General features: G+C 45.1%; 1 protein-coding gene across 1 annotated transcript; it reads left to right on the forward strand.

Moving 5' to 3' along the window:
- The first annotated feature begins 370 nt into the window (after positions 1-370).
- NOL9 (nucleolar protein 9) lies at positions 371-25,722 on the forward strand. Its single transcript, XM_020971758.2, has 13 exons — positions 371-405; positions 559-1,438; positions 3,974-4,193; positions 5,869-5,996; positions 10,130-10,271; positions 10,409-10,505; positions 11,546-11,643; positions 14,551-14,712; positions 14,851-15,139; positions 18,203-18,314; positions 19,329-19,506; positions 21,822-21,955; positions 22,833-25,722. Exons 1-13 carry the CDS (start codon positions 371-373, stop codon positions 22,941-22,943), a joined length of 2,586 nt encoding a protein of 861 aa, XP_020827417.1. The 3' UTR covers positions 22,944-25,722.
- Positions 25,723-25,995: the final 273 nt, after the last annotated feature.

Raw genomic sequence — 25,995 nt, forward strand, 5'->3', positions numbered from 1 at the left:
AGAGTCAACTAAACGCTTTACATCATCAACAATTCTATCTTCCTGACTGACTCCAGGGCTTTCTCCACAAGCTACCACCTCTGCTAACCTGGAAAAATAAAAACAAAAAACCTCTTAGTGGAGGAAGGCAATAAGCATTTATTAAGCGCCTACTATGTGCCAAGCACTTTTTCTTTCTTTGACCTCACAACAACCTTGGATGCTTTTATTATTTCCATTTACAGATGGGGAAAGTGAGGCAGGCAATTGGTCAAATGTCTTCCTTGTCCAAGGTCGGCCTGCTGCTAGAGGAAGGATTTGCACTCAGGTCTTTCAGACAGCCCAGGCCTCCTCTTGGGTAGATGGGGCACAGGCCTGACCCCAGGGCCCCATGGACTTGGGTAGTCAATGTCCGTCTGTGTTTCGGTATGTCCAGTTTCCTCTGGGAGCCTTCACCTGGGCCTTCAAAGTTGCGGTTCGACTTGGGGCGCACGGGGCCTACAGAAATCGTTAGAAGGCCTGCGGGCAGGGGCAAACTCGGGGTCGTTCCGCTTTCCGTGCCCGCCCCCTCTCCCCTAGTCCCCCAGGTTCCTCCTCCCCTGGGCTACAAGACAAATGTATGCAAAGTAAGGGCATGCAAACGAGCTCCTGCTTTGGTTCGGCCCGTCAGTTCCGGGGCCTGGGGCGGGGGGGAGCGCGAGAGCCAGGTGGGAGACCGCATCCGGAGGCGGGGGAGGGGGAGCGAGGGGAAGGCCTGCGCCGCATACGCGCCGCGCCGGCGGTCCACGCGGGGGCGCCTGCGGGCCCGGAGGCCCGGCGCTTCCGTTCCCATGACACCCTCGGGCGCGGAAGAGGAAGGAGCTTGGCCACTTCTCGCGAGAGGTGCCAAGGAAAGGGAGCGAAGGGAGCGGCGGGAGCCGGCGGGCGCGGCATGGCCGACGTGATGGTGTACGGGAAGGAGGGCTCCAACCGCCTGGGCTGGACCCGGCTCCGCCGGGCCCGCTCCCCGCTGGGCGTGGGCCGCCGGGCGCGGCGCCGGGCCCGCTCCTTGGCCGTCGGGAGCCAGCGGCGGCTGCGGCTGCGTCTGCAGCAGGCCGAGGCGGCCGGAGTGGCCTGGCTCGACGAGGAGGAAGCGGCGGAGGCTGTGGTGGTGGGAGCCGAGTGGAGCGCACGGGAGAAGAAGGCGAAGAAGAAGAAGGCACGGCGGCGGGAGCGCGCCGAGCGCGAGCGCGAGCGGCGGGAGCGCGAGGAGCGCGAGTGGAGGCAGCTGCGCGAGCTGCGGTCGAGGCGCGAGCACGACGAGGACGCGGGGGAGCGCGCGGCGCCCGTGCCCGCGCCGGGGCCCGAGGCGGGCGGCGAGTCCGATGGGCCCGAGGAGCCGCCCCGGGCGCCCGGCCAGAGCGAGCCCTTCGTGGTGCGGGGCAAGGCCGGCCTGCTGATGCTGCTGAGCCACGCGCAGGTCAGCCCCGGGGCTGGGGGCGGGGGGAAACTGAGGCTCGCGGGGCAGGGACTCGGCCCGGCCCACGGAGACCTATAGGATGTAGACCGGCTGTGATCGGCGGGACGGAAACAGTTCCCTCCCCCAGACCTCCAGCACCACCCCCTCCCGTACAGAAGTGACACTGACCGGGAGAGCCGGGGGAAGGGGCGCCTGAAGCTAGTGTATTTCTGGTAGCCCGGAGACCCTCCTTCCAGCCCACCCTACCCGCCTACACCCGGGGAAGCAGAAGCCCACGGGGGGATGCGCCGATCTGAGCTGGCCTTCGTTCCTGTCCTGAGTTCGGTTCTCACGCCCCTTTAATTTAGTGATAACTGATAATAGGATGTGTTCCGTAAAACTTGGACTCAGTCAAAAGGCTGAACCCAGAGACCTAGAAGGCCACAGGTTCCCCACCCCTGAGCGATAATCTCCAGGTCCTTTCTCTGGCCACCTGGGACCCAGTTTTCCTGACCTGGATCTCTCTAAGGGGAGCAAAGGGAAACAATGTTTTCACCCACCAGAAACAGAGGAGCTTTTACAAAGAAAACAAAAAACAAAAGGCATACAAGTTGTAGTGTAATTAACAAGGCCTGGGTTTAGATGTCGGCTTTGATACTCAGTAACTGCTTCTCCACCTCTCCAGGGCTCGGTCTTTGTCCGAGTGAGAGGGCTGACCTTTTAAAACCCGGTGAATCGATGACATCGCTAGGCCTTCCACGCCAGGGTCCTCAGCCCAGCTGGGACCAGTCGTGGGCCACAGGACCCGTGCTTGGGAAATGATTGTTGGAATGGAAAAGGATTGATTTTAGAGATGAACCATCGTAGATATTAAGCCGGAAGGGACATTGGTCCCTCAAAAGCATCTTACAGAGGTGGCAGCTAGTCACCAAGGATGCTAAGAAACTTGCTTGTTCAAGCTTATACAGTTGTGGAGTGGAGCCTAGTACGTATGGGTCTTGGCTCAGTACTCTTTGTATTACACCATGCTGGTTTCCAGCAATGGAAGTTCCTTTTTTAAAACAAGGTTTTCTGATGTCCGGATTCCAAATATATGATCTGAAATTGAAGACATGCTATTTTTGACTAGTTTGTTTAGCGCTCGCGATGGCATAGTCCCCCATTAGCTGGTTGGATTGCTTTTTTTTTTTTTTAGTGGCTAACAGTATTCCCCATTCATGTAGATGTTGCTTTTCTCTATAGAATGAGAGTGTGTTGGAGACTATCTTTTGTCAGTATCTCACCACAGCCTGATTGGCTTCAGTTAAGAACTTGGAGTCTTCACTAGATGTAGAGGCATAGCTCTCTTAGAGCAGACAGTCTTAACCTGTCAACTTTTAAAAAAAAGTTTGATTACTTTCAATATAACTGGTTTCCTTTATACCTTTGTATTTGATGCATTTTAAAACCTTCTGAAAAGGGGTCCCTAGGTTTCACCAGAGTTCCAAAGGGATTTACGTCACAGAAAAGAGGAGGAACCACTGCCCTAGAGATTGTAGTAGGCTGCCCTTCCCTGGGAGATCCTAGAGTGGAAAGAACCCATCATCTAGAGTAAGAAGATTTGGGACAGAAGACCAGTTTGGCTGCTCACCGCTTGTGTGACGTTGATCACCAAATGGGTGAGTCAGTGAATTAAAAGCATTTACTAGGCACCGTGCTGAATGCTGAGGCTACAAATAGAAAAATCAGAGAGCTCCCTGCTCTCAGAGCTCTCACCTTGTAAAACAAAGTTCACCTACAAGGCCGATGGAAAGTCTTGGAGGGTATGAGGGTAGATGAGCAGCAAGGCTGTAAATTCTGGGCATAGCAGTAGGACAGTGGCAGTGGCCCTTTATCTCCTAGGAGGGAATGGAGCTGTTGACTCTCATCTCATCCAAACCCTGTGAGCAGTCCAACGACTGGGGGAAGGTGGTTTCTGGTACATAGGAAGCCCTGAATAAGTGCTTGTTGAAGAGCTTCTTTCTCTCCTCTTGCCTTCCTGCCCCCTGGCCAGCCAGGATGGATTCAGGATGGCCTGGAGGAGGGGACAAGGGAAATGGTCCCCCATGGCAACTTTTTGAGCCCCATTTCTCAGCTCTGTAATGAGGTGAATAGAGTAGATCAGAGCTTCTTAACCCTGGGGTGTTCTGGTAAAGCATATGTACCGCTTTTCAGGAGGATGTTTTTAAATTCGTTAAATAGAATACTTAGGATTACAAAGGAAACCTATTATATTGCTGTACAGTTACAAAAATTTTTTTAAAGTTCATGGACTCTACTATGTGACCCTGGGCAAGTCACTTAACCCCAATTGCCTAAAAGCAAAAAAAAAATTTAAAAAAAAGTTCATGGACTTAGATTAAGACAATCCCAAGTCCCTTCCTGCTCCCAAGTCCTTATTTTCTTGGTGCTTAGAAATTAATCCTTCCTTAGATAACATGGTGGTAAATGAGTTCTTTAAAACTTTGTAATTGTTTGATAGTTGGTCTCCAAATTTATAATCTTTAAATTTCTTTTCTTTTCTCTTTCCCCTGCTAGTCTTTGACCTTCACTGGGAAGTGTCGGATGACCTGTCTTTATGGCCGAGTGCAGGTATTTGGTTTTATCATCAGCCAGGGCCAGCCAGCCTATGATCTTTATTCTCCCCACACCAACTGTGCCCTAACTATTGAAGCAATTAGCTACTCCATGCCAGACAAAACCCTAAAGGATATGAAACTGGAAGTCCGCTCTTTGATCAAAGATCATCTTTCTTCAGGTAATTAAAAGATTGCAGAATTATCACTATTCATTCCTCAAATATAAATTGAGCATGTATATAGATGTGCAGGGCACTGTGCTAGGCCCTGAGGAATCCAAAGTCAAGTAAGATACAGCCTCTGCCCCTCTTGGTGCTTATCATGGGGGTGAAGGACAAGGGAGGGTGCCCAGGTCCCAGGTACACAGGTGACTGATAGAACCTGGCATATGATAAATACCTTGAAAGCTGTAGCCTGGTTTTAGAGACCATGTTTACTGAGGAGCTGGGGGTGGGCATCATTTCAGCTGGGCCAAAAGGTATTATAGGTAAAGGAGACGTGTGAGGGAATAAGAATGGGAAACCAGGTTCTTGGAATGAGCAGTGAGCAGCGTGGCTTGGCCAAAGGGCAGGGTATTAGTCGAAGAGCAGCAGGCTTTTAGGCTGGGAAAACAGATGGGAGCCATGCTGTGATGGGTCCCAGGGAGCAGACTAGCTCTTAATTAATTCAGTAGGCTGTGAAGGTTTTTGGAACAGAGAAATGAATGACTTGTCCAGAACGTATTGTAGAAAGGTGAGTATGGGATGAATTGGAGAGAAGAGAAGAAGGAGACAAGGAGAGCACTTAGAAGGCTATAGGAGAAGTCAGTATTAATTATAAGCATGTATTAAGCACCTGCTGCGTGCCAGGCACTGGGCTAAGTGCTAGGGATACAAAGAAGGGTAAAAGACCGTCCCTGCCCTCCAAGAGTTCAGTCTAATGGAGGAGATATATGTACAAACAAGATATAGACAGGATAAATTAAAGAAGGTAAAGACAGGAAAGGCCTAAAAGCCTACAAGGGGATTAGGAAAGATCACCAGGAGGCACAATGCACAGAGTGCCAGGTCTGAAGTCAGGACGACTGAGTTAAAATCTGACCTCAGACACTTACTATCTGTGGGAAATCACTTAACCTCTCTTTGCCTCAGTTTTCTCATCTATAAAATGGGGGGTAATAATAATAGTACCTACTTCTGAAGTGCTGCTGTGAGGCTCAGATGAGATGTTTGTAAAGTGCTCAGCCCAGTTTCTGGCACATAGTAAGTGCTTAATACGCACTGGTTTGCTTCATTCTTTCCTTCTCATAGAGAAGATGGGATTTAGCTGGGACTTGAAGGAAGCCAGGAGATGGATATCGGAGGGAGAGTATTCCAGGCATGGGGAACAGCCATTGAAAAAGCCCAGAGTGGGAGATGGAGTGCCTCATGAGGAACAGCCAGGGTGGCAGAGTGTGTGGGGGTGAGGAAGGTGTAAGAAGCCAAGAAGGTAGAAGGGCCAGCTTATGAAGGGCTTTGAATGTCAAGAGTGTTTTATACTTGACCCTGGAGGTGGTAGGAAGTCACTGGAGTTAACTGAGTTAGGAGGGGGATTGACATGGTCAGACCTGTGCTTAAGAGAAACCCTTTTGACAAGTTCAGTGCGAGCGGGCTGGAGTGAAGTGAGACCTGGGGCTTTTGAAATGGGCCAGGCATTTGGTGCTAGGGCAGACGAAGTGGTTCTGAGGCAGGCATCGCCTGGACGGAGAGGTGTGAGCTACTGTTTACCTCCTGGGGGGTGTCAGTCCAGCTTGGGAAATGGCGCTGCAGGAGATCTTGTCCTGTAGATGTAGACGAATGACAACTTCTGAAGTAATTTGCTTTGTTCTTTTTGCAGCTAACGCTTTTCATGTGATAAAACAGTTTTCTCCTATGTGTTCCATTATCCTGCTAGAGAGTCTGGAGACCCCTGCTGCAGACTTCATCCTGAGCTATCCAGCTTTTTCTCACCTTTTCTCAGGAAAGGTAGTGTTCTTTACCTACTTTATAGAGTGGTATCCCGTCTGGCCTGGTGGAGCCAGCTCTCCTCAAAGAAAGGCCTGTCATCTTTTCCCAAGGGACGCTCACTCATGGTCGTGTTAGGGAGAGACCAGACACTAGTGTGAAGGAATGCCCGACTGATGTCAGCGACCAGTGGGTTAGAGGGACAAGACATCGATTGAACGTGCTGTTTGAGGGCCCTTGGCGTGGTAACTCTACCTGACTTTTCCCTCAGTCTCCTTTGTCGGCTCTTCTTACAGGTCATCCCATCATCCCGCTAAGCTTGGGGGTCCCCCAGGGCTTGGTCCTGAGCCTTCTTCTGTTCTTTCCTCCCCGAGGTTCTTTGCCGTTTTTGTCGCAGCCGCCTGTGGCAGTCACTCTGGTGAAAACTTTGGGTCCCTTCTCATGATACTGTTTTTAAATACGTGAAATAAAATGCAGAGGCTTCTCGAGGAATCCGCTGATATTGAAGCATAGCTGTCGAGATATCAGTGAAACATTCACAGGCTCCAGTTAGGAGCTCCTGCTCCAGAACATCTTGCTCTGCAGTCTCAGCAGCTCCCATGGGCTCGGTTGGCATTTCTGGGCTGGTGGCTCCCAGATCTACGTAATGATATCTTAGTCTGTCTGAGCTCCAGTCCTACGTCACCTGTGGCCGCCGGGACGTGTGGAGCTAGATGCCCCACAGACGTTTCAGACTCAGTATAGAACTCATTCTTAGCCCCCAAACCCTCCCTTCTTCTGAATTTCCCTATTACTGTCCATGGGACCAGCATCCTCACGGTCACTCAGGCTCACAGTTCTGGAGTCATTCTTGACTACTGACTCTCCCTCACCCATGTTCTTCCCTTCTTCCCCTCATTGGTTTTACCTTCACAGCTTTTCTCACCTCTGTCTCTTCTCCACTCGCACAGCCTTCGTCCTGGTGCAGACCTCATCACCTCTACCTGCTGGTTAGCCTCGGTGCCTCAGTCTCTCTCCTCACTAATCCAGCCTTCACTCATCTGCCAAAGTGATTTTTCAGAAGCAGAGGCTTATTACCTTTATGATCAGATGTAAAATCCTCTTTTTGGCCTTTTAAGCCCTTCGATAGCTGGCTCCTTCCTGTCTTTGCAGTCTTATACTCACTCCCTGGGCCACAGCAAAGTCAGCAAGCCTTTCTTTCTTTTTTTTTAAATTAATTTATTTTGATTTATCAACAATCACTTCCATATGCTTTTGAGTTTAAAATTTTTCTCCCCACCACCCTCCCCAAGATGGCGCACAATCTGATATAGGCGATATATGTTCATTCTTCTTAAACATATTTTTAGATTAGTGATGTTGTAAGTAAAAATTAGAACCAATAGGAGGAACCACCAGAAAGGGGAAACACAACTTAGCAGAAGAGGGGAAAAAAATAGCAAATAGTGTGCTTCGATCTGCATTCAGACTCCGTAGCTCTTTCTTTGCACGTGGGCAGAATTTTTCCATCATGAGGCCTTTGGAGATGTCTTAGATCCTCGTAGTGCTGGGAAGGGTTAACTTTATCGATATTAGTCATTGCACAACGTGGCTGTTACTGTGTACAGCGTTCTCCTGGCTCTGCTCACTTTCCTCGGCCTCAGACCATACAGGTCTTTCCAGGTTTTTCTGAAGTCGGCCTGCTCATCGTTTCTTACAGCCCAATAGTGTTCCATTGCATTCATATGCCACAATTCAGCAAGCCTTTCTTAGCCCCTTGCTGAGTGCCAGGCGTTGGACTAAGCACTAGGAATACAGACGGAAGCCGCAGGAGACAGGCCCTGCCCTCAGGGGGCTTCCGTTCTAGCGGGGGGGGGGGGGGGGGGAGGTGAAAGGGAGCTGAAGGAGAGATGGCCAACCCGGGCCCGTCCCTAAAAGGGAAGCTCCAGGAACGATTGAACAGTCAGAGGAGAGGGAAGAAGGGAGGGAGGAGAGGAAAGAGGCAAGTGTGTTTTCAGTGCTAGGCCCTTTACAGATACGGTCTATTTGATTCTCACAGCCACCCTGGGAGGTAGGTGCTGTTATTATCCTCATTTTACAGTTGAGGAAACTGAGTCAGACAGGCATGAGATGACTTGCCCAGAGTCTGTGAGGCTGGATTTGAACTCCTGACACCAGATCCACCGTTCTCTCCAAAGGCTCCTGGAGAAAGAAGCTCAGAGAGTCAGGAGCAGAGCCTGGAGAGGAGTGGAGTGACCTCCACTGTCTGACAGCATTGGCCTTCTTGCCTCCGTGCCCTGGCTCTGCCATATCCCTCTTCCGTGCCTTGCACGCTTTCCCTCCTCGCCTCCATGGCCTGGCTTCCCACCTTCTGTGGAATGCCTTTCCCTCTGAAGTTACAGTCTTCCATTTGTACTCTGTATGTCTTGCATGGCAGATGTTTTTTATGTGTTGTTTCCCCTGTTAGAATATGAGTTTTGAGGTCAGAGACTGTTTTTGCTCTCCCTTGTGTCTTCAGCGCTTAGCACAGTGGCAAGTAGTTTCTGAGACTGGTTTGGTCATTTCTTTTCCTTGGTCCTTTCCTCTGTAAAGAGAGCTAGCCTGGAGCCAGGGAGCTCCCTTAGTTTACTTCTCGATGCTGACACCCTGCCTTCGTGGCCCTGGGCCAGTCACCTCCTCACCCATCTGCCTCGGTAGGGAGGGAGTCTTCTCATCCAGGAATTCCCTGGATCAGTGAAGTCACGGAAGTCCAGGCCCTCCCTTTCCTGCCTGCCCTTCTGTTTTCATTTTGTGGCATCTCCTTTTATTCTTTATTCCTCTTTGCTGTCTTCCCAAGTTTTCCACTGATAGTGTAGCTTTTCAGATTCTTCCTCCTTAGTACACTAGAGCAGTTTGTCTCCAGTTAAATTTAGTTTTGAGTAAAAGAAACATCGGTGTGTTAACGTTGGGGAGTGATTACAGTTGCTGTCCTCGAGGCCCACTGAGCTGAAGGGATAAGCCAGGCCAAGCCTGGCCCTTCATACCTGCTGTTCCTCCCAGTGCTCTCACTCTGCTGACCTACCTGTCTTCAGCGTCCACTTTGGCTGCCCAGGGCATCTTCTTACTGTACTTGCTTTTCCCTTCCCTGCTCCCTCAGAACTCTGCTGTGCTCAGGGTCTGTGTCAGCTAAGCCTCAGTATTTTAATGCTTCCCTAGAGTGTGAAGATCTTGCCACGGCCACCCTTCCCCTTCTGGTCTGCATCTTCCCAAGTCTTCCGTAGAGGGTCTCTGCTGGCATTCGTGGAAGTGGCCTGTGCTGGCTCTGGGTGCTGTCCTAGGTGCTGCACGTCCAAGTACAACCAGTGAAGCAGTCTGTAGCCAAGGAGTTTACAGTAATGGGAGACGGTGACCTAGATTATGATGTACAGAATACATTGAAAGAAAATAAATACAAAATAATTAGTGGTGGACGGGACCATGTAGATGGTGGTGGTGGTTGGGCTGTGACTTGAAGGAAGAGAAGAAGTGAGGAGGGGGAATGTGTTTTAGTCCTAGGAGGGAGCAGCTAGGGCCAAGGAAGGAAGGTGGGAAAGGATGGTGAGTGATGTGGGGACTAGAAGCCACCAGGCTAGCCTTGTCACATTTCATTGGAGCTGATGGAGTGCTGAGACTGTGTCACGGTCATCCCTTCAGGTCATTCTGTGACTGGGCGATCAGCTAAGGTCGAAATTCTAGTATGTTGCCCCTTCAGGAGAATTTTCTGTAATCCATTTAAAATTCACATTTCCATCCTCCCCTCTTGAGGGTAATTCTTAAGAGCAGAAATTTCAAGCCAGTGGAGGATATAATTCATTCATGAACAAATGACCCTTGTGATAACATTGTGCCTCTTATTAGGGTTCAGGCCTAGCAGGTGTTTAATCTGAGTTCTCTATTTTCATGGCTTGTGATAGATATAGGTGTGTTACTTTAATTTATAGAGATAAGGATTCTTACAAAACGAATTTCATACAGTGTCAGTATGCACTCAGCCTATATGTTGAATAGAAGCAGCAAGATAAAGGAGACATGAAAATGATGACAAGGAAAAAAAAACCGAGAAAGGTTGAGAATGTAAATAAAAGTCATACTTGTCTCTGATACTTTTCATTTTGCATTTCAGAATGTTTTTAAAAGTTGAAATTGTTCATCTTTAGAAACAGGAGATGTCATCATCCTTCAATCTTGAGCAGTTAACCATGTCTTCTGTTGGCATTAAGAAATGTGAGGAAGAAAGTGGCTTTCACTTGTCTGAGAGTAGCAGTTCAGTGATAGAAGAGTTAATCACTGCCTGTTGTGGTAAGGAGCTGAAATTGACTACTTTGATTCTTTTCATAAATTAACAAGATTAATTGTAGGCCCCCAAAAGCTTCAGAAGATTCCTATGAAAAAGCTTGTCACATTGAGGAGTTTCGTGTGTTTTGTTTCCCTTCCAGAGGAAATTGATGGTTGCCCTATCATCATGGTTTGTGGACCAAAGTGCATCGGCAAGTCCACCTTTAATCGATACCTAATTAACCAGCTGCTGAACAGGTGAGTGCAGCAAAGGGCCTGGACAGCTGACCCCAGGTCCTGCCTCACGGGATTCTACTGATGATTTAAAATGCTTTTCTTTGAAAGGATAAACAGTTTAAATTTGAGTATGAGGACTGCTAGAATCTGTTAATTGTTAAAATTAATTATTTTAATGAGGACTTTCAGGTTAAGTGATAGAGTAGGTGTGGTGCAGTGAAAAGAGCACTGGGTTTAAGTCCCAGCTCTGCCACTTACCTAGTGACCTTGGGCAGACTTCATGGTGTCCCCTGGGCCTCCATGAAGGGTTATCCTGGAGGGCTTCTAAGGTTCCTCTCCAGCACTCAGTCTGTGATTCTTTGATACCTCATCTGTAGATTGAGGATAATTCTCCACCGCTGTTGGTCCTGAGAGAGAGATGTTGGTATTTTGTTTCTTGTCCACCTGTGCTTTGATCTCATTTTGGTGCATCTGGGGTCCTTGCCTTTGGGGACTGGCTGCACCGGGGGAGCGTGGATTCCATTCACCCTTCTTCCTTGTTGTTTATGTCCTTGTACAACCATACGTCTTCTGTAGGGGGTTTGCCCTTGGCACTGGGAGCCTTCTTTTAAGTCTTGGGGACAAGGACAGCATTTAAGCTGTTTGGTACGCCTGTTATGGCTGGTTTGAGAGGTTTTGCACAAATGCTTGTTAATGAATGAAAACAGCAGGAATAGTCTTAGGGACAGTCAAAGCTGCAGGAAGGTTGTGAGGGAGACTGACAATTCTTGGATTTCATTATTTTTACTGTTCTAGTGCCATAGCGTTCTCTGTATGTGATTGGGGGATGGGGAGGGGGAAGGGAGGGCAAGTGGGGGAGAACTAGAGCTTATTGCATTTGGTACATGTGTTTACTCTTCCTCTTTATAAGCATTGCAACCTCCTGCTCTCAGGAGTCACGATCTGTCTTTGGTACCTGACACTGAGGAGTTAATATGCTATTCAGACATTATGTAGAATTACAAAGAATTGAATTAGTCCTTTTAACATGGAAATGATTTTCTTTTCTTTTTTTCCCCCAGTATTCCTTGTGTTGACTTTTTGGATTGTGACCTAGGACAGACAGAATTCACTCCTCCTGGTTGTGTTTCTTTGTCTAATGTTACAGAGCCTATTTTTGGTATGTATGACAGTAATCGTTTAAAGTCTTTCTTGCCAGCTAGCCAGCCTGGCCTCCCTACTACCACCTCCATCAAATCATTCTAATGCCTCCATGCTGGGTACCTCCTTGCCCTAGTTCTGATCACTTCTCTGCCCTGATGCGTATCCAGCTTGTCCAAGACTAGTCTGTATCTACAGTGTTCTTCAAGGCCTAGCTTGAACTTCGCCTCCAGAAAGCTGTCTTTGATGAAGCCTGGCTCCCCACTGTCTTATCCCTCCTTTATTCCATTTTCACTCAGTGTTTAGATAGACATTTTATGTTCCATTGTTTTTGCATGTTTACGTGTTGCTTTGTTACTGTCTTGGTTGTTTCAGGGATGTGTGTTTTGTCTTCAACATTTGGTGTTTACCTAAAGCTCTTATCACAGGTCTGTTTGTCTGAGAGTTGCTTAACAGATGGAAGTGGAAACAGTGAATGAGAATTTATTTTGACAGGCTCCTGCTCTCCTTGGGCCTGTATGATAGGAGTGGAGAAGTGGAATTTAAGGCCATGCCCCTAGGGGGTTTAACCAACATTCAAGTGCTCCTATGCTTTTCACCTGTCCTCGACAGGCACACTGGGCCATTGATAACGAATGTAGTCACACAGAAGATTCATCCCCACTGCATGCTCACAGACACACTTCTTAGCAGGCAGAGCAGTATCAGAAAGGATCTTAGAAACCATCTAGACCAGCCTGTACTTTTGGCATCCTGGAAAAGTGGTCATCCAACGTCTGGCAAGAGACCGCATTATTTCTTGGGATAGATAGCCGACTTACCTTTTATTAGTGTCATTAGATGCTTACCCAGCATAATCTAATTTTCAGTACAAGGACATTAATATGTTCACTATTTTTAGTATATCTGTCTGCCTTTTAGCAAGGACATTGACAAAGCTAGAGGCTGATGAGGAAAGAGGAACCAGAATTTCCAAGCAAAATTGAAGGGACTGGGGTCATTCTAGAGAAGAAATGCTTAGGGGGGATGGGATAGCATCCTCAGAGGGTTAGCCTTCCTTGTTGCGTTTCCAGCTCAGATGTGGGAGTACCGGGGAATCAGAGCCTGTCACAGACTAGATTATAGTTTGATGTATAGAAAAACTGGATAGCATTTAGAGCTATGCAGAAGTGTAAGGGGCTGTGTCAGTCATAGGTGCTTCAGATAGAGGAAGGCTGGTTGGCATTTCTGTGCCCAGGTATGTATTGACTAGAGGCCTTTTGTGATCATGTGGCATGGTGGAAGGGAGACTGAATTTGAGATCAAAGAATGTCCCTTCGTGTCCAAGCCCTGCTTCTTCCTACCTCTGTGATCTGGGGCTGATCTGAGGAGATCACTGCACTTGTCTGGACTGTGCTCTCTCCATCTCTAAAGTGTTGAGGTTGGACTGAATGACCTTCAGGTGCTCTCCCAGCTCTATATCTATTGGGCTGTCCAATTTCCTGTTCTTTAGTTAACTATTAAGATTCATTGGATAAGGTTCTCTGTCCCTCTGATGTAGTCTTAATTTGAGAAAGTAGGCCCTTTTAATTCTGCTAAATGTCTCATCCTGGCCTGAAAGTGAACCTTGTGCTTTGTTAGCAGAACCTCACCTCTGGCAGACTGTCCCAAGCTAGAAAGTCTTCCTAGACAATCCTTCTGTAGTATGGTGTGTCTCTCATCTGAAGAAAAACCCAGTGAAGCTTACAGACTCCACATTATTGTGGGGGCCACAGCAAATTGAGGCTTGGAGGGGCTGTGATCTGTGTCAGAGAGAGCAGCCAACCTATGAAATAAAAACAGATGACCAAGCAGAAATTTAGGGAGTAGGTTCCCAAAGTGGGCGATACTGCCCCCTGGGGTGGGGTTGGAATGATCAGGGCTGGGGGGGGGAGGTAGTAGCCTCAGATGCAAATTGGGGGGTGTTGAATAAAAATAAGGGGGCGGTGGAAGCATAAGAAAAGAAGAGAAGAAAATTTTGAAAAACCGTTTATAATGTTTCACCTGTTGTGTAACGGTTGAAGTTGTAGCGATTATATTATTTTCCGAATAAACGCACCAAATGCGAGTTATAATCCATCAGTGGTCAAGTCTGATGACAAGTCTTAACAAGCAAGTGTTGGCATCTTGCACATTGTTGGGAAATCCCAGAATGCATTGGAATATGTGCGTGTAATGACTTGTTTACAATATCGTACTATATGGTTACATGATACAATATTGTATTATCAGAATTTCAATGCAGGAAAAAACCTACAAATTTACAATAAATTATTAAATTTAAGATGCATCATTTAAAAAATTTTTTTTGGCAATGATGCAAATTTTAAAAAAAAACATTAAAGGGTTAAAGAAAGTAGATTTCCAGGGGAGTACTGAGTAATTTTTTTTAAAGGGGGGAGTGGTAGGCCAAATAAGTTTCTGAACTTCCAATTTAGAGAGAAATGAGAGGCCAAAGACAGATGTTCCTTTTACTGCTGTAGCTCAAGAGTTGAATTTTCCTTGCCTGCCACCTCTCTCTGTTATAAAAAAAAGAAACCACCTTCAGTACCAGTGGGTAGTTTTCTGACTAATGGAATGAATTTCAGTCATTATGATTCATTTATATGAATTTTACAACTTGGATTATATTCGATGTTTAAAATCTTTGAAAAAAAGTAACCCAACCCTTCTGTGCATAGTCTGTACCTGTTATGAGAGATAAGGTGTCCGGTTGTCTGACATCCTTTGAGCACAATGTTAAGGTAAATATGGAATTATCATGAGGTGAATGTGAGGCTCTTGCTGCAAAAAACTGATGTCTTGTACTTCAGGAAAGGTAGTTATAAGTATTTCTTTTGACAATTAAGACGAAGCATGTCCGTAGTGGAGAGCAAGGGTTTTGTAATCCTCGTTTTCATCTTCTTAGGGCCACCATTCACTCATCAAAGGAAAACTCGAAAAATGGTCTTTTATGGTGATTCTTCTTGTGAAGATGACTGTAAGAAATACACCGAGATTGTGAAGTACGTCTTCAGTGCCTATCAGAGAGAAGCGCCTCTCATCATTAATACGATGGGCTGGGTGAAAGGTAGGTCTGACCATGTGTCATGTTCCTTGGGTTATGGCTGCTCTTGTCTGAGCCTACTGTTCCACGTCTGAATCAGAGCTGTGGAATAAGTAGCTGTTGCCCTGACTTAATGGAGTTGTTTGGTCCCCTTTCTTCCAGGTGATGGACTTTTGCTCCTCATTGACCTTATTCGAATGCAGGCCCCTACTCATATTGTTCAGTTCAGTTCTGAACAGTGTCAAGATATGCCCCTGCTCACCCCAGAGTGCACTGCGGGGATGGCGGGTCTGCAGACAAAAGGCAACACCAAAGTCAGAAGCAGGCACTTGGACTGCACCGAATCGGAGAGTTCAGGGGATCCGGATGAAGGGAGCCAGCCTCCCTCAACAGGACACAGACTGCTGCTTGTGCAGTCTGAGTTTGCTGGTGCTGGCGTTGCTCAACTGACGTAAGAAACATGTGGCATCTTAAGCCTGAGAATTAGGTCTTTTCTGCAGTGTTGGAGATTTACTTGTTAAAATGGTGTCTGTCTCTCCACAGTTCCTAAGTGCCTACATCACAGTTTTACATATTTAAGTAGTAGAATAATCAGCTCTTTTTTGTGTGTGTGTGGTTTTTTTTTTTAAGGCAGTTGGGGTTAAGTGACTTGCCCAGGGTCACACAGCTAGTAAGTGTCAAGTGTTTGGTCTGAGGCTGGATTTGAACTCAGGTCCTCCTGACTTCAAGGCTGGTGCTCTATCCATTGCACCACCTAGCTGCCCCTAATCAGCTCTTTTTTTAAAGTAGATTTTTGTTATCTTGATTTTATATTACCTTGGTTTCCCAATAAATCCCTCCTGAAGTACCTCCCAGAGAACCATCCCTTATAAGGAGAAAAAAGGAAAAAACAATTTAGCAAAACTAACCCAGCACCTCTCCCAAGTCTAACCTGGTAGGCAGTGTTCCCCACTCATAGGCTACCCCTTGCTAAAGGAGAGGTTATACCTTTGATCTTTTCTTTGGGACTAAGCTTGATCATTTTCATTTCACAAAATTCAGTTTTGTTGTTCTTTACGTTGTTGAAGTCGTTATATATGTTTTTTTCTCATTCTGTTTACTTTGCTTTGTTTAAGTTTATATAAATCTTCCTGTACTTGTATTCTTTATATACACTGTGCACAGTAAAATTCTATTATATTCACGTACCACAATTCATTTAATTCTAATCATTGGGCATCTACTTTGTTTCTAGCTCTTTGCTACCACAAAAAGTGCTGCTATAAGTATTTTGGTATTTGTGGGGCCATTTTATTGTTGACCTCCTTTGGGTGCTTGGCAGACAGTGGAACCAAAGGGCATGGGCATTCTGTCATATTGCTTTGGAAGTGATTAGATCAGTGCATAGCTCCACCAATGGTCCATTTGTGTGCCCATCTTTCCACAACTCTTCTAATATCGATTCTTATCTTCCATCATCTGCTCATTTTCTGGGCCCCGTCAACAAGCATTTATTAAATGCCTACCGAGTGCCAGGTCTTAATGTGCTAACGCTAGGAATACAAAGGAAGGCAAAGGACAGTTCCCGTCCTCAGGGAGCTCACAATTCAATTGGAGGGGGAAAAAACATTCAAATAGGTTCAAATGATAAGTGTAGGACAAATTGGAGATAATCACAGAGGGAAGGGGGTGAGGTAAAAGCTCAGAGATATTTTGCTTTTACATTTTTCTTGTGAGTGACTTGAAATATTCTTTCATGTGGTTTTTAGTTTGCGGTTCTTTTGAGGCAGTTGGTGATAAGATGGTTAGAGGGCCAGGCCTGGAAGTGAGGAAGATCTGAGTTAAAATCCAGCTTTAGACACTTAATAGCTATGTGACCCTAGGCAAGTCCGTTCACCTCTGCCTCAGTTTCCTGAGCTGTAAAATGGAGATAATAGCAAAATCTACCCTGCAGGGTTGTTGTGAGGATCCAATGAAATACTCTTTATGAAGCACTTAGCACAGTGCCTGGTACTTGATAGGCACTTAATAAATGTTTCGATTTGGTAGAAAGGAGGATTTTTTTCCCAGTTGACTGATTCGTTTCTTTTTTGAAACTTAATTTTTTTCTTTTAATTAAAAATCTATTTTCTCCTCCTACTTCCCACTACCTCATTTGGAAAGCAAACAAACAAAACACCCTTGTAACAAATATATAGTCAAGTAAAACCAATACTTGCATCAGCCAAAATCAAAAAAATGACTGTCTCAGTCTGCAGTCTGGCCTGTCTCCTCTCTCTCAGGGACACTGTTTCAGTCCTTGGTTGGTGCCTGTCTCCTCTCTCTCAGAATTCTCAAGCGTTTCGAAGTTGTTTGTCTCTGCAGTGTTGGTATTTTGTAGGTGGTTCTTATTTTGCTCCCTTCACTCTGGATCAGTTCATACCAGTCTTAACAGGTTTCTCTGCAGCCTTTCTCTCATCATTTCTTAGAGCACAGTACCGTTCCAGCATGCTCACATGCCATTTAGGGTTCAGTCGTTCCCCAGTTAATGAGCATCTCCTGCTTGCAGTTCTTTGCCGCCAACAAAAAGAGCTGTTGTAAATGTTTATAGTACAGTATGGGTTCTTTTCCTTTTTCTTTGATCTCTTTGAGGTATAAAACTATTCCTGTGAACTGGACCATTTCACAGCTCCAGCATCAGTGCTTTAATGTACTAGATTTCCCATAACCCCTCCAACATTTGTTGGGTTTTTTTCCCCAACTTTGCCAGCCTAATGGGTGTGAGGTGAAAGCTCTCAGAGCTTTAATTTGCATTTCTCTAATTATTAGTCTTTTGTAGCATTTTTTCCGTATTGCACTAGATAGCTTAAGATTTCTTCTCTTGAGAAATACTTGTTCATATCCTTTATCAATTGGATAATAGTTTTTCTTTTTGTAAATTTGAATGAATTTCCTGTATATCTTGAAAATAAAATCTTTATAAGAGAAACTTGATGCAAAGATTTTTTCCTCCGTTACCAGTTTCCCTTCTAATTTTAGCTATATTTGTTTTGTTTCTGCAAAATTCTAAATTTTAAATAATCAATATTGTTCCTTTTATTTTTTGCTATCCTCTGTATTCTTTGTTTGCATGTGACCTCTAATCCCTATTCATAGAGCTGAAAGGTGATTCATTCCTTCCTTTTCTAATTTATGATATCACCCTTTACGTCCATCACGTAGCCATTTGGAGCATATCTTGGTATATGATGTAAGAAAACTGCTTCTTAGGTGCATTAGTTTGGTTCATGTAAGAATTAGCTTTTTTCAAAGCCATAATTATCTAAACGAAAAATTCAAAAACATTTGCTCCCTTTGTTGGGTTGGAACCTTTGGACTTGTAGGAAAGGGTTTTTTGTTTGTTTTTTAAAATTTCTGCCTCTTCTGTGATGGGACTGGTAGAAATCTTAAAAATGATAAGCCTCAGAGAAATGTACTATATACTTGATTCTAAGTGAAAGTTTCCTGTGGTAAAATTGCACAGTCTTTGCTTAACCGATTCTGATTTATTTTTTAGGCAATGGCATAGTCCTGTTCTTCGTGATATGGCCTTGTTAGGTTACCTTGCTTTGCTACAGCCACCAGAGGCAAAACCCTTTCTTCCACTACACCATCTAGTCCCCTTTCAGGTAATTTAAACACCTCTGGGAGAAATGGGCATGGATCTGTTTATCCAAACTAGGTACCGAGCAGGAAAATGTTTGTGTGTGGAATTGAGCCAGTTGATAATTGTCTGAAGAAATTCCGCGCTTAGTGTAGTGCTTTCTTTTGGAGTCATAGGCTCCCCCTGTTGGAGGGAGGTGCTCTCTAGGATCTGGATTCGGCCACTGGTCTTCATGATATAGCTTTACTAGGACCTTGCTGGCTCCAGATTTGTTTCCGTAGGTTCAGCTCTTTGAGGAGATTTAGGGAAATCTGGAAGGTAGTTTCCTATTTATTTTTCTTAAAACTTTGGTTTCTAAGAGATGGTTTGGTTGGAGAATGACGTGTGATGCTAAAGCCAAGATTGATCTGCTCATGCCATTGAGTCTGTAGCCTTTTAGGATTAGGGAGAGGGTTTTTCTCCTTTGGAAACTGAAATGTGAGTAGCTGTTCCAGTCGTTTTTGATTTAAGAGTCCAGAATGTCCTTAAAGCTACTTAGCATTTTAAAAAGAGATTCATTTTCATCTGGTACCTTGGGGAACCTTGAGAGTCATAAGGTGGGAATGTGTTCATCTTAGATCTGTTCTTCTCCCATCACAGTACTGTAGAAATGAGTGGGAGCTTTTGGAAAGAAAAATGGTTTCTGTGTTGTGTGTTATTTAGGAGATTTAGCAATAGTAGGTGTTTTCACAGCATCCCAGTGCTTTCACTAATTGAGAGTGCCCTCAAACCACCGTTTTGTTTCCTGCCAGGTCAGAAAGGCCTGTGCTTCCTGCTGTAGTGAGGTTAGCAAGGATTGCTGGTGTTCACTAACTGTGTTAACTCTTTATGTTCCTCAGACTAAACAACTAAACGCAACAGAATGGTGGCTGGTGTGTGCAGCAGTTTGCAATTAATTATAGTGAGGGTGTTGAGAACATGTTTAAGTAGCCAATAGGGTAATTAAAAAAATGAAATTGCCACTTCAGGGTGGAGCTAACAGAATGGCTTTATTTTCCAGGTCCCTTTCAGTTCTGTTGCTCTCCGGGTTATCCACACTGATGTCGCTCCTACTCATACCATGTATACAGTAAATGCCAACTGGATTGGTCTTTGTAGGATACTAGATGATGTCAAACAAAAAAGTGATGGACCAGTTTTTCTTACAGACAATCCAGTCTGTGATTGTGTGGGGTTTGGTAAGTTCACGGTGATATCTTTCTGGCTCATTACTGAAATGGCCTTGGTTTTAACAAATAACGTCTTTTTTGAGTGTGAAATGATAAAAGTCTGCTAATCTCCTGGGTCATGTTTAGGGGGAAGTTGTACATCTTTGTGGGTTGCCAGATGACTCTCACTTTAAGCCTAGAAAGAAAAAGACATCATAAAGTATGTCTGCTTCTTTAACAGGACTTGTTCATACCACTTCACTGATAGAGAAAAAAATGGACCTTTTTCTGATTGTGTTACCGGGTGTATTAGAGTGAAGTAATTAGGAATAAGTCATTTTAAAATAGAGACAGACTCATCAATAGAAAACTCACAGCCTCATGAAATTAGAGATTTGTTGGACCTCACCTAGGCCAGTTTGCAAGTGGAAGAATCCCACCTCATATAACATTCTGTGTCTGCCTTGAGCCATTCGAGGCGAGCTGCCCCATCTCCTGACTTTCTTTTTGGGAGGAGATCTTCGCTGACACCAGACTCGAGTTTGCCTCTTTGCGGTCTCTGCCTCTTGCTCCTGGTTATGCACCCTGGGGCCAAACAGAACAGATCCAGCCCTGCCTACCCATGACAGGCCTTCAGACGCTTGAAGACCCTGTGCTGTTCCCCTCGAGTCATCTGTCACTGGGATGAACGTGCTGGTTATTTCAGCAGGTGCTTGTGATGTGGAGTCCGGGTCTTTTCTCATCCTGTTTAGATGCTCTCCAGCCTTGTCAGTGCCTTTAAACTGGGATGCCCAGAACTGAACTCAGTATTCCAGATGAGGTCAGATAAGGACAGAGGACATTCCTGGAAGCAGGCTCCTCCTGATGATCCCAAGAGCCTCTTAGCTTCTTTGGCTACCATATTGATCACACTGCTGAGTCAGTTGGAGCTTGCAGTCCACTGAAACCCCCAGATCCTTTTAGAACAGCTCCTGTCCTTGTCTCTGCTGTGTTATATTTGTGAAATTGGTCTTTTTGGTACCCAAGAGCAAGACTCTACATTTATGTCTATTGAATTTCATCTTGCTTCATTGAGCCCAATATTCTAGACTGCCTAGGCCCCTTTGGATCCTGGCTGTCATCCACTGTAGTAGCTAACCCTCTCAGCTTGGTGGCACATTGGATGCATGTGTCCTCTCTGCCTTTATGCAGGTAATTGATCAATGTGAAGCAGCACAGGGCCAAGCGTAGATCCCTGGGGTCCTCCACTGAAGACCTCCTGCCCATTGATAGCGAATCATTTGTTCCCAACTTTGCTCTGAGTCTGATCAGCCACCAGTTCTGAATCCTCTAACTCCTTGTATCCTCTCTGCTTATCCGTGTCTGTCGTTCTGGCTAATGCACAAGGAGTCTGAGACACTTGGGCAAAATCTTTGCTAAACTCTAGGTGAGCTGCGTCTGTAGCGTTCCCCTTGGCCCCTCGGGTGATCTTGAGGCCAGGTTCTTTTGACACGACTCATTCTGGACGGTGCTCAGCAGCTGTCATATCCCTTTAATGGTCTGCTCCACAATGTCCTCAGACCCTGGGGTCAGGGTCACTGCCTCTCATTGGCACCCCTTTGCCCATCTTTGGTCTTGTCTTGTGGTGCCTCTCTCTTGGGAAAGGGCTTCGTTCATCAGTTCTTTCACCTGGACCGAGAGTGGCGAGGGGCCTCTTTTTTCTTGGCACTAGCTCCCCACTAGTCAGGCTTGTCACTCCCAGCATGAAGACCTTTTCTGGGTTGTCCACTCCACACAAAGCTTCTAACCCTTCTTGGATCCTCTGTCCTTCAAAAGTAATATTACCATGCGTATGTATGTGCAGGTCTTCTGTGACCTCACCATCCTGGTTGCCCTCTAGACAGTCTCCAGCCTGTCAGTGTCGTCCTTAAACCACGGTGCCCAGGACTGAACCCGGGATGAGGCTGACAAGGGCAGCATGCAGTGGGCTCCACTTAGAGCAAGGCCCTGGTTCTCAAGGCAGTCAGCCACCAAAGACGAGGACTTGTGTCCTCTGCTCTAGCTGGGTTTCCCTTAGTTATCGATAGTCTTGTTTGTCAAGTGTTCCTTTTAAGAGAGAACCAGCCTAGTGCCCTTGTTTTAATCCATTTTGCTTTCATGTAATTAACTAAAAGGGATGGATAGGAATAGTGTTTAAAATGTTATCTGTAGTTCATCAGTTAAGAGATTCTGTACCCTATTTAAATTGGGTTTAAAAAGTCATTGTCATTTTTTAAACGAGTATGCTGTCTTTTTAAACAGTTGGTTTTGAGACCATTCTGTGAATGGAGTTATTCTTCTTATTCTTGTTATTTTGTATATTAAAGGTATTATCCGAGGGATCAGCATGGTGAAAAAAGTGTACTACGTTCTGACTCCTCTGTCCCATGAAAAGTTAAGACATGTGAATTGTCTGATGATTGGAAATATTACTATTCCTCATTGCATCTTCAAGAGCCAGGTACAGTCTGTGAAGGAATTTGCTAGTCTACAGCATTTACTTACCTACCTCTCAATTTTTCCCAGAGTTAGACCAGGTTAAAGTGGGAGGCATGCTACAGATAATGTGAAGAGATGCAGGGGAGGTGTGGATTCCATTCACACAAATTAGAAACAATATTCTGTCTAATTTGGGATGTTGATCTCAAAACTTTGTGTTATAGCTTGAAGTTAATGTTAAGGGAATAAAAACAGGCAGGTAGATGAGAGTGGGCTTCTCTAAGGGAAGGACTAAGGAGAGAAATTGAGGTGAGTGGAGAAGCCCATGCTCTGACAGCAGTGGCAGAGAATTGGAGAATTAGAACCGGCCAACGTTCTAAGAATGTGACAGCTACCATATCGGGTCATTGGGTCATTCGGTGGGCGTTTGAGCCACTCCTGCAGAATGTCAGTGACCTGGAGGGCTAGCATTGTCAGGGTCAGAAAGAGCTGGATTCAGGTTCCGCCTCTGACTACCACAGGCTGTGTGATGATCATTTGCTTCAGGCAACTCTTGAAGGCTTACAAATGAATTTGCTGTTGGGGTTGATGTGAATGCCGCCCCCTCCAAAAAAAAGTGGAGTGGCTGGCCTCTGTCATACCAGGAGGGGCCTCTGCTGGGGAGGGCCATTGTGGCTGCTGCAGAAAGAACTTGGCAGGCTTGCCACTGAGCCCTCACCAGCTAGGTGTCCCTCCTCTTGGTCGGGGAGCCAGATATTTGGTAAGATGGCTGCATGGGACTTCTCCATCTCTTACAAATGCTGCCCTGCAGGGAGGTGGCAACACACTGTAAAGACCCGCTGCATCCTGTGTGTGTGCGTTTTCTTTTCATCTTTCCTCTTTATATCTTTGTGTTTCAGCCCAAGATTGAGGGAGAGATCCCTTACGTTACTTCCGAGTACAATTTTTCTATTTGGGGATCAGGAAAACTCAGAGTCAGGAAACTCCTGCAAAGAAGAGAATACCTTTAATCGCCAATGAACTTTCCACTGAAGAATTAGCATGGAGCTTTTGGTTTTAATGAGGGAGGGGGATGCGAAAAACTTGATGCGGTTTCTCTAGCTGTGCCAGCAGCATCCAGTGGAATGATGTGAACAATTCTTCAGCCCAAATATTGTTAATAGTTTACAAACGTTTTTGTATTAAAATATTTTCTGAAAATTCTTCTCAAAATTGCATGTGATCTGAAGTGTAAACAGCATCCCCAGGCACAGCCAGGGAGACAAACTCTGCAAGGAACTGGGAGACTTGGGTCAAGTCTGAGCCCTGACCTGGGGACTGCATGACCCTGGAGGAGGGTGGGCCTGCACTAGCCTTCCCGAACTACTGATCTGTGCCTCCTCTTTTCACTGATGACATTGCAGCTCATTGACTTACTATAATGCTTTTATTTCTATGGCACTTTAAAGTTTGTGAAACATTCTCCTTACTACAACCCTTTGAGGGAAATGGTGTCTAGAATATTATCTCCATTTTATAGTTGAGGAAATAGTCTTAAAGAAGGCCAAGCAATTTGTGGAAGGTCTCAGAGCTGGCCAGTCAGCATCTGGAAAACCAGGTCTTATTGCTTACTCCTTGACCAATATTTTTACCCCATTCTGCCTCCCCATACAGTTCTTTATTCAGTGTTAATACGTGGAATAAGGACCAAAAATAGGAGGTTTGGGCCGGTAGAGAAGAGAAGAAAGAAGGATGACTTGAATCCCACATCAGGGGTTCCTTTGGCATGATGTGATGATTCATGTGTACCAGCTACCCATATTGGGTCTAGCTGCTCATGGTCTGGACTGTTGGAGCTAATATCCCTTCTTAATTATCCTTGACTGCATTGTATTTAATTCCCGTTGTCCTCTACTTAAATAGTTGAAGGAGATAGTCGGCCATCATTACAGATTTCAGGGATCTTCAGTGATGGGCATGTCCCACTGCCATGACAGAGCACAACTCTGTTTTAGTAAATTGATGGTAGCCCAACACCTTGTTGGCATCTTGTAAGATAGGCTCTCCAGATTTAGCTAGTAGCTTTATGGCAGCCAGACAGTATGTACTTTGGGCCCATTTTATAGGACCTGTCTAACGTGGTCCACTATCATAGCCTTGGAGCCCACAGGCATCAATTGCTGCAGTGTGGCTTCAGAATTAGGATTTCCATGAAAGAAGTTTGCTCTCTTGGTGTGGGTTTTTTAAAAAGTCTGTGGCTGATCTAGTATAATCTTTGAATAAATGTAATTAATGGTTTTTTTTCATGTTTTAGTGGAAATAGATGGAATAAATTGCCTCCCAATATCTTTTTTAATCCTGTAGTTTGGTGCTTGTCAAAATCAAGTCCAAATGCTGAAAACTTCCAAGTATCTATAAATGCTGATTTTGCAGACGATAGAACTGTTTACTTTATAAACCCTAGGGGCAGCTAGGTGGTGCAGTGAATAGAGCACCGGCCCTGGAGTCAGGAGGACCTGAGTTCAAATGTGGTCTCAGACCAGACACTTGACACTTATTAGCTGTGTGACTCTGGGCAAGTCATTTAACTCCAGTTGCCTCGCAAAGAAAAAGAAAAGCCCTAAAGAGTCAACTGTAAATTAATTGAAACAATTCAGCAAAGTTGCAGGATATGAAACAAGTCTGCATGAAACAAATCAGAATGCCTGTACATATTCCTGTATATTACTGGTAAAATCCAGCAAGAGCTCATTGTAAGTGTAAGTAACTAGAAGCTATAAAATGTTTGGTAGTAAATCTACTAATATACATCTAGAAATTATATGAATCCAACTATAAAAACATTTTTACAGAAATAGACAAACCTAAGTAATTGGAGAAGTGTTAATTACCCATGGGTAGGTTGAGCCAGTATAAAAATACTGCTGCCTGAATTAATTTCTTTATTTAATGCTGTACTAATTAAACTACCAGAGGAATATTTTATAGAGCTAGGGAAAAAAATAAACGTCTTATGGAGGAACAAAAGGCCAGGACTATCAAAGGCAGTAATTGAAGTGGAAAGGAAGGATGCCTCTCCATGCTACATCTTAGACTGTAGTGCAGAGCAGTCATCAGGAAAATAATTTGGTCCTGGCTGAAAGGTAGGTTGGCCAACGAAACAGATTGGGTGCACTGTACGCAGATGCAAACAACAGTAGCATAATATTGACCAATCCAGAGACTGTGGTTCATCATGAAGGCTCCCTGTGTGACAGTCTGGCAAATTAAGTTGATACCTGTGTGGTACCGTGCTTTGCACCATCTGCCCCAAAAAGCTTTGGTGGGATACGTGGCCTCCATTTAAAGATCACATGATAAATTAGAGGAGCCAGGAAGAAATTAGATGTTGAATGTGTAGATAGGGGAAGAATTCATAAACGATTGAGGGGGTCACAGAAGATAAGACAGACAATTATAAAATTTAAAAAATTTTGTACAAAGAAATCAAATGTTAAAATTAGAAGGGAAGCAGGTAAATGGGGGAAAAAATCTCAAGCAGGTTTTTCTGGTTAAAGGTCTCCTACTCAAGATATATGTATAGAACTGATTCAAAGTTGTCAAGCAGCTAAGCTAGGGATGCTACAGTGCACGGAGCATTGGACCTGGAGTCTGGAAGATCTGAATTCAAATCCAGCCTTTACTAGCTGGGCAAGTTATTGTAGCACTGCTTCAGTTTCCTTATCTGTAAAATGGGGAAAGTAATAGCACCTACCTCGCAGGGTTGTTGTGAGGATCAGATAAGATAAAATATGTTAAATTCTTTGTTAACATGTTATGTGGTGCTTACTTTAAGATCCATTCCTGAATAGCTAAACGGTCAAATATAAGGAATAACAACATGGAAAAAAATCCTCTTAAATTACTAATGGAAAAATGCAAACTAAAGCGGCTGAGGTCCTACCTCACACCCTTCAAACTGGCCAAGATGATGAGCAGTATGACAGATGTTGAAAGGGCTGTCAAAAACAGGCATATCAATGCACTGCTGAGAGCTTAGGAATGGGCCAGCTCTGCTGGCAGGTTACCAAGCTGCATCTATGC

The sequence above is a fragment of the Phascolarctos cinereus genome, unplaced genomic scaffold (genome assembly GCF_003287225.1).
Source record: "Phascolarctos cinereus isolate Bilbo 61053 unplaced genomic scaffold, phaCin_HiC Scaffold_726;HRSCAF=1367, whole genome shotgun sequence".
Lineage (NCBI taxonomy): Eukaryota > Metazoa > Chordata > Mammalia > Diprotodontia > Phascolarctidae > Phascolarctos > Phascolarctos cinereus.